Genomic DNA, 16,158 nt, shown 5'->3' on the forward strand with positions numbered 1-16,158 from the left:
TTCCTCAGTTTAAATGGTGTCGCAGCACTAGTCGGCGTAGTATCCCTTACTGAAATATATCGTCGATGCTGGGCAGTAAATTCGCCAGCCACAGGCGCCATGAGTGCCGACGTGAAGTATGGAGCGAGCTGTTTTATAGCAGGGGCATACTTATGAGGAACTCTGCCGGCCATCACTCACAACACTTCTCCCCTAATGAAGACCTAGAATCCAGGATTTTTCGTTTTGTTGTGCTCACCTTCTTCGATGTTCACCGTCGTTCTGATTGCCACCCTCACGGTAAGCTATACTTCCTACATTCACTTTTGCCGCCATTGCTTACACAGGGGTGTGGCAAACCAAGCCGTCATGACCCAGCAATCAGCCTTCAAGTCGCCAACGAAAACATCAATGTCGCCAATGAGCACGACCATGGCTTGGACGACGCGTAAGTGCTCCACTATTCTTAGCCATCTATCGGCGAGGGTATCCAAACAAGCGGTGGAAGCACGACCCCAGTTGTCAGCAACTCGTGAAGGGAGCGATGTCGGATGAGGGCAGTAAGGGTACCATGTGCACGATGCGTTGTTTATTCGCAAGGAAGGAAGTTCAATGCGACTCTTCCTTACAGCATTTCTCGATCAGTCGGTGAACATATCGAGCCTTTGAGTGTATATCGTTTGCACGGAGCGCAACCGGGCGAATTCTTTTTCCGTAAAAGAGGCTGTTTAGTCTCCTGTTGAAACTTTGAAATGTATTCTGTTCAGGTAAAAGAGAAACAGTTCACAGTTTGTCCTCCCCCCTCCCCCTCGCAATCATTCATACGCAGCAACTTTTTTCTATAATTTGAAAAATACTTTCCTTTTACAGATCTTGAAGCAAAGGAGTAAGTAAACTGTTTGATCTGCCTACCGAACGGGTTTAATATATGGCATAACATGGCTTCGTAAAAAGAAGCATGATCAAAACACTGAACCCGAAGTAGAACTGCGTCTAGTGCTTCATCTCAGCCCTAATTCCCTAGAAATTCCCTAGAAATACCTAGAAATTCGTTTTCGGTCTTTTAGACTACATTAGAGCTGGTTCGTGTAATTCTTTGTGCATTTTCAAGACCGAATTGTCATTTGCACTCTTGTTCACTACCTATGGTACCATTGCGCATCATCAATTTTATTGCAGCACTTTTGGCACACACGAAGTTTAAATCCTGTTTTGCATAGACTAATTCATCTTGATCTACTTTTTTTTGGTGTAAAGAATGAAAAATGGATTGAAAACAGCAACAAACCAATGAATATTTTTCGTTAAAGATAGGGGACCCTTCTTCCCAATTGCGTGAAAGTAATGGTCTCACATCATGTTAGCGAAATATAATGAACGCAATGCTAGCTCGAAAATCTCGTTGGGTTCTCATATGCGCGGGTAATAGCAAGAGGCGTAGTAAGACTGACATTCGAGCGAGTTGGTACAGCATGCTGGAAAATCTGTTGGAGTCTGTTGGAATCTTGCCAAGCACTGTATGGAATGCAGGGGCTGTAAGCCTTTACTCGACAAAACAACTGTTTTGTTTAGGCATCCTAATCAATTGACAAGAGAGGTATCAAAAGCATATCATAACTACAAAAACCAGCCTACATATATTAGTGACCCATCTGTTGTCCAGCATGAACGGGAATTTTTCATATCTGGATGCGCCTGCGTGATTGCATAAGTTTTGATGTTTTTGTGTTTTTTCCTTTGGGCATATACTTTCTGCGTTTGCGAATAAACGCATAGTTGCGAGTCAGTGCTTGTGGTATCCTCTTCTTTGTCCCTGTCCTGTGTGCGCTGGAAATTTTCCAGCAAAAGGCGTAGACTGAATGCACCATGATTAGAGCGGAGGGTGGGTTGTTCATGATGAAGGAAGGAAGGAAAAATGTTTATTTCAAGTATGTGTACATACTTGAGGGGGAGGGCAAAAGGCATACAAGCCTGACGAGGCCCATACCCCTTGGTGCACCTGGCGCAGTAACACAGCGTAACATGTGCAACAGTAATAGAACATGTGAAATGAACACACACGAATTTCAAAGGCAAGTTACCATAGGCACATCAAGGTACGATAACAGAAGTTTGAAAGACACTTTCAACATTCATTAGACACGTTTTCATCAGTGTGAGCTTATGAGGGTTCTGCTAAAAGCATGTCTGCTAATTGCTTCCTGAATAAGCGCTCGTTTCTGCATTTATGGACAAGATCTTTTATTTCTTTGCTAGAATTAAGAGCTGTTAACTGGTACAACGTAGCTTGAGAGCCATAATTTGTTCTTATTCTGGGTGGCCTGACAGAATTTCTTAGTTGGTAGTTCTTTTGTTCGACAGTGTGCATGATGTATGGAAGTGTCCCCTTGAAAAACAAGTGGTGAGCATGACTGGCAAGCCGCAGTGTGATTAGTTTATAAATATTTATAAATAGTTTACTTTATATATATATATATATATGGAATCCTCTGCAACTGGCTTCTTTTGGTTGCGGCGCAAAGCGAAATGTACAGTTGAAAGCAGATTACCCTTCTTTCACTTTCCAGGCGAGTTGAAAGTGCACGAATCAAGCTGCTTGCTGCAGCGGCCGCCCTCACGTCCATCACCTTGATCGCCGCAGTTGTGTTGCTTGTTAGGACAGGTACGTTTACTGCTTGCGTTTGTTTCCTAGGTGGCTCCACTTGTTCAACTGTGAACGCGGTCAACAAGGGATTTTTTTTTTCTGCGTTAAACGCGTTCCGTGGGGCCGGTGCTTCTTTGCACTACAGCCAATGCGTCAGAAACCTATATTTTCCCCACCGAAGCCATCAGAGCCGAGAGTTCTGCCAGTGAATAGCCGTCAAAGACTTCTTAAGCCTATGAAGATAAGCATGAAAATCGTAGTCCGCACTAATATCACTGCAAGGCTTTGCCGTTTATGCGTTCAATTTTGTCACCCTGCAGAGCTAACCAGGCAAGCAAAAGGCGATATTGCGTACTTTTGCTATGTGGATTGCTGAGTAAGCTCATGCTCACAAAGCAGCAGGTTGGAAGAGATTAAGCTTTTTCAAAAATGCACTTGCGTCGTTATAAAGTCTGAAAATGAATGGTAACCGCGTTGCTGATTTCATTAAATTCCTCCTGAAGTCTTTGCTGATTGCCTAAATCACGTGTTGAATTGTTAGCTCAGTTAAATAATGAGCTAGGACTCATTAGCGATGTTTTGTTATTGTAATCAATGTAAAATTATTAAAGGATATAACGCTGAAATGGTCAGAAATGGCCGATCGTGCGCAAAATGTTCAGTTGTTTGCGAGGGGACGTTTTATTTTAGCCTTGTGCGAGTTAAGGGCTGATGTAAGGAGAAGCGGGGTTATACGGGGTCGAACGATCTCTCCACCACCCCCGCTGTCCTGTGCGAGACATTTACCTTACCTATTTTTTTTCTATAATGAAAGTTTACAAATGCGTTTACAAATAGCACCGCATCCTCTGAGAGCTGGCTAGGTATCAGCAACTTCAGTGGCTTTGCTTTTGCGAAACAACGAACGAGACAAGTAGATGTCCTAACAGTCTGGAGTTGATAGAACAGGAAACTGCAGCGCCTTCAAACTGGGCTAACGGGTCTTTGACGCGATCGGCCTGGTATGCCCCCAAAACAAGTTGACTGGTCTTCGGCTGAAATAGTAGTTCTTGTCGGCTCTTGCCGTCCATCATGAAATCACCCATAGGCTGGAAGGAAGTTGCGTCACCTTAACGGAAGTGACTTAAATTCCAGTGAAGGCATCAACAGCGGCTGGTGCTATCGGATTGCCAAGGCATATTGAAATGAGATGCCCCTGTGAATTTTTTTTACCATCCCCCCTGACGCAGGGACTTCCGACGATGGTACACCCCCCGAGACCGACCTTACGTACCGCAAGCCGGCGACGACCACAGAAGAGCTTACGACGACGGCGGCGGTCACGATGAAGACTACCATGGAAACAACAACTAAAAGACGTGAGCAACTGACGACAGTGTGAGATCTCCCCTAGCGTTCTGTGTTCTGAATTCGAAGCGCATTTTTGAAAACTCTGCAGGACCACTGTGCATGAGACGGTAGGACTAGAGCACCTTCCAGGGCCATCGGGTGCTTTACAGCAGCGCTTTTTCTCTTTCTGTAATCAGTTGGGTTAACTGGTCGGCATGTTCGTTCGCCTTCGCACCCCTCTACTGTTCTGCAGAGAAAACAAGCATTTGCCCTTGTATTAGACATCAGAGCAGCTATTTAAACAAGATCCACACGACGGACCGGACCACGAACGAAATGGTCACGTGACGAGTGACGGGCCTATCGTCTGGCCACTGACCGCACGCACACGGTGGACCGCGAGAGCAGATAGCGGAGCGGTCTGAGCGGAAAATTTTCGAAACCACTGTCCTCTTAACCTTCTTCGCGTTGCTCTCGTACCACCTCTCGAGGCCTCGCTCCTCAGAAAGTAAGTCGACCGCGGAAGGCACCACTCGGTACGACTTTAGCAAAACGACCCCAAAGCTACTAAAAAAGTGACAATAATACTATTGTTGCCACATTCGGAAGTGTTAAGGTCTTGAGACGCAGCAGGCCACGACAGAACCGGAGAGGTAAAGGGCGCTGCCGCTTTACAGCATGCGCCGACCCCTGTCGAGGCAGGGGCGGTGGCGTCGAGTCACGTGGTGCGCTTTCCGCTCCAAGAATCGTCGATTTCATCCGTCGTGTGGATCTCGCTCCACCTGCTGTATGTCAAGACCTCTGGATCAACAGAATGGGAGTGTTCAGTCTAGAAAACTTCAATTTCTATCGGCGCCTTGAAAGCAATATTACAGTGTAATTGCCTACAGCGCTGTGTTCGCAACGGTGCCGCAACATGCATTTTTTAGCTCCATCGTTTTCGGGGGACAATGAATTTCATAGGAGTTTAGGGACAGAAAAGGGCAGAAATGCAATTCCATGGGAATATATTTGTGCCCATTTTTGTTTGTTTGACTTAACGTCGAAATATAACACCAGGATGCAATTTGTCCCCTGCAGCATGATGGCCAAAACTGTCCATCTACTGTTTCATATCATTTAGAAGCAAATCTAGTCTGAAAATATAAATATAACGAAAACAGACTAGTAACGTTTCCTTTGTAACATTGTGGTAGCATATTTGTATTTTTAAGTAGCATATCCAAAAATACCGCTGGGTTCGTTTACTGTTCGGTGCGCATCAAATAGACTTCTCTGTAGATCGATACTTCAAGACCTGATCAATTGTCAACGTCATCAACAGCCTAGCTACGCCTACTGCACGTCAAAAGACTCTTCCTTTGACGTACAATTAACCTTGTCATTTGGCAGCTGCGGCCTACTCATGCCCTCTGGTTTCCTAATCTGGTTTTCTAGCCTCCCCCTGCTACGCTTGCCTACTCTTGGGATCCAGTTCGTTACAATTCACCCCCAGCGGTTATCTCCTCTCGGAATTAGATGCCTTTCCAATGCACACCCGCCTGTTCTGCTGCGCAACACTTCTGTCAACACTGAAACGCGTCTCTCATCTCAGTACCGCTGTTCTAATATCACGCATTCAGGCAAGGAAGCAGGCGAAACTATACGAGTCACAGGGACACTGAGCGAAGAAAAAGTTTGAATTCGAAAAAGAACACTTTCCTTCAGCAAGTGCTTGTGTTATAAAAGCGACTGTGCTGTATTCATCGCTTCTCCCAGGGCTGGTCTTGGACTCCCGTACCTTGCTGTGTACTTACGGTAACGAGACAAACACCACTACTCTGTTTCCCGAGGACGGAATTTGCGACCTCATATTCTTCGACTCAGCCTACAAGAGCAACATCAACGTTCCCACGCAAGAGGAGACCTTCGGCGAGGGCATGAAGGCTTTTCTGGCTGCGGCCTCGCGCTACGAGAACACTGAGTTCGGAGTGGCATTCGCATACTTGTAAGTGCGTCGAGTAGTGTTATTGCAATACCATCTTTCGAAACATACAATGGCTAACAAAGATGATCATTTGTTGGTTCTATGTAGCTCGAAATGTCCTCTAGCTGTTTATTTAATTCATTTATTTCGTTTTTTCACTACGTTAATGAACAAAGAAATTAAAAGATACTTCATAGTTTGTGTTCGCTTCCCTCGCGCTGGATCTTTCTTCGGCACAAGGAATTTTATTTTGGGCTGGAGTGAGGAGACAGGCATGGAAGGGGAAGGAGCATGTCCGACATTCTTGGCAAAAAATTTTGTATATTGAAAAATTCTGGGGTATTCGTGTCGAAATATTGCAGATATTGGTCCATTCTTTCGATATGCAGCAAGATCTTTTTTTTTTCTAGTGTTTCCATCGCTCGCATCGAGTACTTAAAGCTGCCATAGAAAACCAATGGGGGGACAGTTTTCACGATAGCAAACACCTTTATAGCAAAAAGAAATTCAAGCCTGTCGACGGGGGATCCGCGGATAAATTGATTGTTATAGTGAAATCTTGCAATATGTGATAAAATTACGCTCATTAACCCTTTCCCATTCACAAATGTTTTTATCCAGAATTTTTGGGCATGTGAGGCGGAAGAAGCAAGTATTTCTTGATGTAGTTTTACATCTAGCGCTTCCTAGGCGGTTATTTGGAGAAAAGACGACAAAGGAGAAACCATGAAGACAGGAAAGAAACGAAAAGCACACATCTCGTCACTTCGTTTAATTACCTTAAATACCCTCAGTTTGGGGGAAATACTACAGCGGTGGGTACAGGTATACGCTAAGTTATGTACAAAATATTATCAGTTAAATATGGCAATCATACAGTTTGAAAATGTGGTTGGGCACGTAGTTGCAGTGACGTCGTGTGGAAGGCCGTTCCAGTCTATGACTGAGCGATGATAGAATTGAGCAGCAAACATTGTATTACAAGTACGTGGACGGAGAATTTGCAAGGGATGACCAATGCGGCTTGAAATGCGTGCTGCAGGGCTGATGTAGGGCAGAAAACGAAGCGAGCTGTAAAATAACTTATGAAGCATGCACATGTTCGCGATTCGACGACGACAAGCAAGAATTGTCAGAACGGACTTTGCTTCCAAAAATGATATGTCGAAGTTGTATGAATAGTATCAATAAATGTATCTAACCGCTCGATTCTGTTGCGACTTTAGCACCTTCTCTAATAATCGAAGTGCAATCACAAACCTAAAATTAGACCCTAATTATGGCTTCAGATGCGCAATATTTGCCCTTCTTCTTGAAATGGGGGTGCCAGAGAAAAACATGCCAGATATTCCCAACTGTCGCCACCTGTCGGGCAACAATAGCGGGCACCACACGGCTGAATGATAATATTTCCATTTGTCGTTGAAAGAAAACTAATACTCCCCTTTAAATGTGGTGAAAGATGTTGATACTAGTGTCTTACTCTTCCCACACAATGCAGAATCTGATTTATAAAACACTTCCTGGAATAGCTTCCTGAGAATAGGGAATAGCTTTTACGGCCTTAGGAAAATGGGATTTGCCAAAGATTTATAATGTCTGGGGTAATTTGTGATGCCCAGCACCAAGCAGCACGTGGCTATAGTCGGAAAAACTAGAAGCACTTCTCAAAATTGCTTCGGCGTGATTTCGGTTTGAAAACCTTCGACAGATAAGCTCGAAAAACGCTCGTTAAAAGATTGCACATTAAAATAAGCTAAAGAGCACCGGTCAGTTACGAAAAAAAGGATGTTTCGGCTTCCAGCGTGGGGGCCTTGTTTGCCGGGGCCTTCACTGGGAATAAGCCCTTTGCTCGAAGTCTAATCAGATATGAATCTTGTAGTTTTTGGCATCCATAATGGTGCGGAAACTCACTGATCCTAACAGTGGCGCAACAGTCTCCGACTGGCCTGGCCAGTATTTCGCAAATATGTGGCCTGGAGGAAGAAACTGTTTCTTCGCTGCCTTGTGGGACCGATATTTGTAAATGTAGTCTCTTAAGGTTCTCAATGTCTCCCGCTCGCAGAGGCAGCGTGCTATTGCTGATGCTTGCAATGTGTTTGTGACTGCAATCTCTATTTTTCGTGTCCTACTGCTCTCAATACAATACAGACGTAAAGGGCACTTGCGAGATAATTAAATTTAAGTGGGCGAGTGTGTGGCGCTGTTCTCGTCATTGATTCATTTTCTACTCCTTCTTTTCCTTCTCAGGATTAGTAATTAAGTAGGGATGCGATTACACGCATGAAAATAAAGAACAGTAGCATAAGGTCAAATAAACGCAACGGTAGCTTTTGATTGCAAGAACGCGGCCACACACTCGCCCGTTAACCCTAAGAGTGGATCACTCTGTGCATTATTCGCTCAGGTTTCGTAAAACTACTAGGGTTGATGTTTATGTTTAGGTTTATAAGGTTTAACGTCCCAGAGCGACTCAGGCTATGAGAGACGCCGTAGTGAAGGGCTCCGGAAATTTCGACCACCTGGGGTTATTTAACGTGCACTGAAATCGAACAGTACACGGGCCTCTAGAATTTCGCCTCCAAAGAAATTCAACCGCCGCGGCCGGGATAGAACCCGCGTCGAGTAATAACGTATGCGTCTATATCTTCGTCAGGTACCTCGAATGGCTGACAACCGACATCAAGACCAACCCGACAATTCTGGACGTGTTCTGGCGGTCAGATGTCTTCCACTTTGGAATCGTCGATATGCCCGCTTCCAATGTCAGCTACGACAACATCAGAAAAGTGTTTACCCTGCTCAAGGTTTGAAAGAAACTTTCCCATGCAGTTGATCAAATCCGGTTCATTTAACAGCGCACTCTTTATTTTTCAATCAATTCGAAAATGACGCTGTGGCATTTGACCCAAGCTGAAGAATCGCCACTAAATGTCAAGTCCGAGAAAAAAACGAATAAACTGACTAGTATTCAAAAGAACCCGCGTAATCGACATCTGTCGCACATACAAATAGAGCTGGAATTCTAACAACCTAAAGGCAACAGGCATAACGCATAGTCTTTAAATGGCCGCGAGATGCATCAGAGGTGGCCTCATACTGGTGCATAAAACTTCGACGATGAGACACTTATTTGAGGATGGCGGTGATTTGACGATGACACATTGTCGTGTTCGACATGGCTGCAATACGTTTGTTCGATACGGTCAGCTGTACACTAGAACTTTTTTTATGAAACTGCGCTAGCGCTAAAACCCCCAATATCAGATTTCGCCGATGTTTGTCTGTCCGAAGCCTTTCTCGTTGACCTTGAGGTTGTTCGGGATGAGCAACCTGGATCTCTCAAGCCCCGTCGGTGACAGAACCTGACATCTCTGAGCAGTGACATATCACTTAACCGCTACACGACACTGCCAGGAGCGGTATGTGGACTTCAAGCGATCTATGAATACAGAGAACAGAGTAACCAATTACGCATATATGGACTTTAACCCATTAACGCTCAAGCGTCATGCCTGTAAAGCTGAGTTCAAGTCCGATTTCGGCGACCTTTCTACGAAGCTGGTTTGACCTCGAATACTAAGCCTCTAAGTGAAACCCAAATGAAAACCGTAGTGCTAATGCGCTTAATTTACTTTCGCCAAGCACGCTAAATCGCCCACATGTTTTTTTCTTTTTTCACTGCTTTCACTCCAGGAACTGAGCATTGTGGCTATGAAGAGGCCCGACACATCATGGCAACCTTACAGCGTGCTTGGAGCCGTGCCACAGAAACATGCCGACTTCTACGCATCTAGAATGAGGCAAGTAGCACGAAACTGAAAACCATTAGCACTTCGTCCTCTGTCAAGGAGAGTTCCACGCAATAAACGTAATTACTCCTTCGAAGTACGGGGTGCAGAAGGAGTTATTGATAAGGCGATTGTTTAGACAGCTGCGGTGTCAAAGTTTTTCTACAGGAAGGAAATTATATGGCGCAATAGGCCTGACTGTGGCAGGCAATGCAACACGTCTGGACCGAAACATTGCCAGAATTTTGCGCGTGCCTTTAGTTAACCTTTAAACATAATGCGTTTAAGTCTGCTACATTGAAGGTATCTATTGAGCCGAGTTCTGAATGACATCCCCAATGTATTTCGAAACAAAATCTTGGCTTTTATCTCCTTGACACTGGATCTCACTTCTATGTGCTATGCATACTTGTGTTGACTTTGAACACAATTGTTGGCGTTGTTCTCCTCCCTGTCGCACTCTTCTTAGTTTTCGAGGGGAATACGAAGGAGGGAACGTTCTCTTCCTCTACCATAGACATGTGCTATAACATGCCAAACGTTCCTCTGCCAACGAAACACCTGTACATGTTTTAATGAAATTTCCGGCTTTGCGAACTGTTTATATGCGCTGTCTAGATAGAGCTTTCTTTTTTAGTGTCGCCTAGTATAGCATGATATTCCCAATGCCATTTTTATCGACAGTGTGTAAGCTGCATACCAAGTGCGATCAGTCAAGAAAAAAATAAGTTTTGTTTTCAGCCAGAACTGAGTCCTGCGGACTCTAGACCACGTGCAAATGCTATACCGCAAATTGCGCAACATGTCATACACGCACCTGACGAACATTTCCAACTGAGCGTCCCGATTAACGATGAGTTCTGAATAACACGAAGACATTTGCGTCAGCTCTTATACTTTCCGAACAGTGAATTACTCCGAAAAACAAGCCCCCTTGATCGTGAACTTAGGACTAGCTAACTAAGAAAGACTAGTAGGTTCGAGGTGAAGATGGAGCACGGACGGCGTGGCACTAAATGCCTGACTTTTCAAGTAATAGCGATGCTGCCGACCACGCAATAAAAAAAATCTCTTTATACGTCAGCGAAACAGTTTGCACGTTTCGTACTTGGAGATCGTATACTAAATTCGGTAGTAAAAACGGAGAACCAGACAAACTCCAGTAATCGTTTGTAGCCTGCAGTCCCGATTGCTAAAAATCTCATCCCATCAGTTGGTGTAGTTAGCTGGCGCTCAGCAAGCATTTGGAGCCCGAGGTTGCAATGCGATTTTTTTCTTTCTTCGTGCAGGGACATCTACACCCCGACTTTGTTCATATCACAGGGCCACTACGCTTTCGGGGACAACACAGTGCCCGGCTGTAAAGTCTTGCCGCCCACCATGATACGAAAGCCGGCAGCCTCTCAGGGATACACCTACGACCTGGTGAGGCCGCGTGACCGAAATACTCTCGACTGAGAGGAGCTCCAGTCCTCTTATAACGAACACAAGCACGACAGAAAAATTTCCAGGCACCCATAAGGTACCTTATATATCGTACAGTATATTAATATATAATACAACAAACAATATGATATAATACGATATATAACTATATATTCATATATCACACACACCACAAAGTGAAAAAGGGAGGGCAGAGCCTCAGGGTGCTTGCCACCTATTCGATAATATAACTAAGGCAGCCCTTTTGTCGAAACATTGGCAAACACCCGGATGCTTTGCCCTTCGTTGTTCACTATGTGTTTGTCATGAAACCACCTGCCTACCCTGTCTCCACCCTATATGTCACCGATGTATATATCTAGCTGATCCTCGGGATGATACTAATGGATTTTGCGGTTACGCGTACATCTACCACTCGGGTTCGCGGCGTCTTTGATAGTATCTCGCTTAACAAACATACCAAGACGAACATGTTGGCCTCCAACTGACGCTCAGTTGTTCATCACTCACGCAGTAAATTACTGATTTATTATATGAGCAGCAGTGAAGAAGAAAATTGTTTTTTTACAGGAACAAGCCGTCTTAAGACTTGGTGGCATATGCGAGTTTCCCAACTTTTCTGGGCTGAAGAAGACCTTGACAGCAATGACAAATATACAAATACAGTTCCGTTTATTACATATGACTACCGAGCTGGTGTCACGGAAGCATGCCAACCGCTCGGCACTCGATGCCGATGCTCCTTTTTCAGAGATAACAGTTAAGGGCACGTTTCCCTGTTCTCTGGTGTCGACGTTAGTGTCCTAGTAACACAGCGCCGCACCATATGGTCAACATGGACTGCGGTCATGCACGACGTCATCACATCGCGCTACGTTGATTGGTTCACGTGTAATAACATCACACATGATATCGCGGTAGCCCGCCATAGCAGCCCATCACGCTGATGTGTCCACAACGTCACAACGACAGAGTAGTAACGTCACGCGGGCTCTGCTAGAGATGGGAAATTGTAGCGAATAAACGATATTGTATTCATTACCGCAAACAGTTGTCGGTAGATCTAGGGTTGCCATACGATAGGAGGTCAAGAGTAATTTATACAAATACAAGTGCCCTCGACGCTCCGTAGCAGTAATCATGCCGTGGCTTCTTTTTTTTTTTTTTTTTGTCCTCGCAGACTGATGCATTGTCAGCTCTGCAACAGATCCAGGACACGGGTGTATCTGCCAAGTGGCTTGTGTCCTTTAGTATGAAGGGGCGCTGGACAGTGGTCAAGCCCAGCTTTCCCCTGGAAGTGTCATCCGAGTGCAACAGCGACCAGTACGCTAAATCGTTCGGGACCTATGTTGACGTAAGAAAGCTCTTCCGCATTAATGCATGCAATTTTCAGAGTGTGCATTGGCGTGTAATCGAAGACAGAGCGGTGCTTATAGGGCAACTGCGTTTGCTTCAGCCTCTGTCTCGTGTGCAGTGAAACGTATTGCTAAGTAAAAGGAAGTTTTCGCGTCTTAACGAACTGTTAGACGACTATGTAGACGGATACAACTCCAGAACGAAGCAGCACATGCCCCTTGAAGGAGGCCTTGAAACCAATGTGGTTGCGGTAAAGTACCTTGCACTTGCTAGAGTAGCGTCTCAAGTCATTAGTAGATGCAAGGCAGTTGACCGTGACGCCATGAGAACAGGTCGAGTCGTTTAGAGTGCATTTGTCGCTTCATTCGTAAGTTTTTTCCGAGAATAAAAATTGCAAGTAACACCAAAATAAAAATAAAAGAAAAGTTCAGTTAATTTTTCTTTCCTGAAATCAGTTGAAATCACGTTTTGTCTTATGTTAAGCGACAGAAGGCTGGCATAGGCACCCGTGCAGATTCATCACGTGACTACACTACGTACAGTCTTTGTCAAAAGTTTAGAGCCCAGGGAGTTTGCTCCTAAGCCTCGCAGTGTGACTCCTGTAACATTCGTGGTAGTCCTACCTATTGGAGGAGGCAGGACCAGAAATATTGTCACCCTCAGCGAATTTGGAGCGCTGGATATGCATTAAGAACCAGACTGTGCTTCAGAAGCAAACCCCCTGGGCTCCAAACTTTTGACAAAGACTGTACGTTCTGGACTGCACAGCCCCGAACACCTGTGTTGCATTCTCATTGACAAGCCAGTAAACGCGAAGAAGTTACCTAAGGACGTAGGGCGACCGTCGTTCTCTTTGCACAAATTCAACATATGCAGAAGGCGTTTAGCCACAAAAGCTTTATTCTGAAAAAAAACTATAAATACGGGCTATATACTGTCTATAGACGTATAGACTTGATCGCCTTCCTGTAGATATTTGTTTTTGTCTATTTGTAGTCTAGGGACTGTGGATCGACTAAAGTCTATTAAAAGTGCATGGCCATAAATCTATAGATTGTCTATAAACTGTCTATAGCATTTCTATTGCCTATAGACTGTTCTCTAGGATTTGTGCACAGAGTCTATAGACTTTATAGACAGAAGTCTATGGATAGTCTATACACTGTATAAAAAATTTTGTAAGGGAACTTCGCACTCTTCTCCGAGCACTACCGCTTTCAGTCACTCGACAATGAAATCTCTCACAAACGCTTCATCTCATCGATTCCCCACAATTCAGCATTTCTCTCTCTCTATGCCCATATTTCTCATCGCAGGTATGCACTGATGCTGTTTATGGCAAGAATCTTAAATACGTCCAAAGGCTGGAGGCGATGTACACATATCATCGTTCTCATAGGACCATGTTCGTGTACGACAACGAGGAGGGTCTCTGCAGAAAGGCACGTCTTGAGTTTTCATCGTTCTTCTTCGTTGCTGCTTTGTAGTTTTGTAGTTGAAATTCAGATCTGTCTTTGAAACATTCCCGGCGTTAAATGAATGGCAGTAGACTTCAAACACTTTCAGTTTCGTTTAACAGAAGCTCAGATATGAACTGTTAGAACGAAATGGCTATGAGAACAGGAATGACCTGAAGTGCATTTTGTCAGGAAATGCAAGGTTTAGAACATTAAGTTACTCATATGTCCTTTAGAATCGAAACATACGAGATGTTCGGAATTAGCATTTCGCGTTTTAAAACAGAAGAAAAATAAAGATCACCATCCAAATGCTAAAGCACGGAGTTAGTTTTGAATACTTCTTCATGGTGGCCTGTTCACTATTGTCGAAGAATGTTAGGCGCAATCAAAAACCGTTAACCAAAAAAACGCCATCGAAACCTCTACATTTCTATTCCTCCTGGTGTTGTACATTGTCCTCGCAGATGTGCCAGGTGAAGTCCAAGAACGACCGCCTCGAGTTTGGCATCGCGGTCTACGACCTCGAGTACGATGACTGCTACAATAACTGTTCCGACTTGAACGTCTACGGGGAATTCAGTCGGCTGAAGATGGTCCGCAAGGTGGTCGATTACTTCCGAAAGGCGGGGAGCGGCAATTGCGAAGACGATGTGCCCTGCCCCTCAGGTGCCTCTGCTTAACGGACGCCTTTATGCGAAATCGCAATACATGGTGTGCCGTTGCATTTTCTGTACCTAGTGTCAAGATAGCTCAAGGAACTAAGAGTACCGACTTTTCGCACTAATGTTTTCGGAAGAACTTACTCGCTCGTATATTTGCGGATCTTATAAAATAAAAATCATGTTCTTGTCTTTCTCTTTGAGAACCACTTGAAACGAACACAGTGTAGCGTTAAGGTTTTCATTGAACTTTTTAATCTGCTCAGTTGAAGAGAGCAGTCATTGATGATCTGTCGATGTCCGAAGAAATGAATGGCTGCTGGCTGTTTCGCAAGTTAGCGCAATCTGTGCTAGGTGTGTGTTACGCTGCGCAGTGATTTCTTCAGCCCGGCCTCTCTATTGGCGGCGGATTAGTCGTAGCTCAAGACAAGAAGAGGAAATTGGCATAAACAAGATATCTAATGCGCGGTGAAGACAACCAATGGCCCTTTAGGGTGAAGTAGTGGATTCCTAAAGAACGGTAACTAAGCAGAAAGTGGCAATTAGTCACGTGTAAAGATGAGATATGAAGCTTACGACGATGTTTAGCATGGTCGCAGCTGGATCAGGACGGGGTTAATTGGATGTCGATTGCAAAGACCTTAATCCTGAAGGGGATGTAGCTGACATACCTAAAATTATGACGGCCAAACATTTGTCATTGCAGTCTGTCGTTGACATAGCTGACTCCCAGAGGTACAGACATTTGTCCGTCCGGCGCGTTCGAAAAAAAAATTAACTTCTTTTAACCGTTGTAGCAACATGTCGAGTCTCAGCCTCACATCAACATGCTGTACACATTAAACATTGAGAAAGCCCGCTTTCATTTCAAATGCGTGAAGTCGGCTGCTGAAGTGAAAGCAGCCATCAGGAAACACTCCGAAAAATGCGTCTACTGTCTTCGACGGTAAGAGGCGGCGAACATAAACTGGCTGTCGTGTATATTCTGTATTAATGCTGCGCACTGTTCGTTGTTTTCATTTCTTTGTACTGCATGCCTACTTCTTTGACTTTACCATACCATAAGAGCGTGTCCTGCAACAGAAGCCGCATAATCCTTTGAAATTCCTTCGACCTATTTACACCTTGAAAGCCAACCCACGAATAGCAACTCAGAAATACCAAGTTGCCTGTTTGCAGGGGTGCGCGAATATTACTTTCCCAAGCCAAATCGAGTGCGCGTAGTGGTTAATTCCCTCGTTTCCCTTTAATTCTTTGTTATGCACGCCAAGTTGACACACCTGTTTTCGTTTCCTTATACATAATCCTATGGTCATTCAATTCGCGGACAATTTCTGACCGCTTAATTCTACCACACCTGGGACGAAATGACCTCTCCGAAGTAGCTTCTGTCGCCGGCGCAACTTGTGAAAGTGAAGTCCGCGCGCTATGCTGCACACTCCCATCGTGTTTTACGGTTAGAACAAAGTTTAGCCTGTGTAACGGCCAAATTCATCCCCCAATGCTAGGCTGCAACATCAGGTGGCTG

General features: G+C 44.6%; 1 protein-coding gene across 1 annotated transcript; it reads left to right on the forward strand.

Moving 5' to 3' along the window:
• The first annotated feature begins 246 nt into the window (after positions 1-246).
• LOC149348400 (uncharacterized) lies at positions 247-14,651 on the forward strand. The gene is made up of 11 exons (XM_089541745.1): positions 247-279; positions 327-427; positions 2,547-2,641; positions 3,853-3,981; positions 5,711-5,939; positions 8,575-8,725; positions 9,615-9,721; positions 10,999-11,134; positions 12,336-12,509; positions 13,828-13,953; positions 14,436-14,651. Exons 1-11 carry the CDS (start codon positions 247-249, stop codon positions 14,649-14,651), a joined length of 1,497 nt encoding a protein of 498 aa, XP_089397871.1.
• Positions 14,652-16,158: the final 1,507 nt, after the last annotated feature.

This window comes from Amblyomma mixtum, chromosome 4 (assembly GCF_055824585.1).
Source record: "Amblyomma mixtum isolate Tamu chromosome 4, ASM5582458v1, whole genome shotgun sequence".
Lineage (NCBI taxonomy): Eukaryota > Metazoa > Arthropoda > Arachnida > Ixodida > Ixodidae > Amblyomma > Amblyomma mixtum.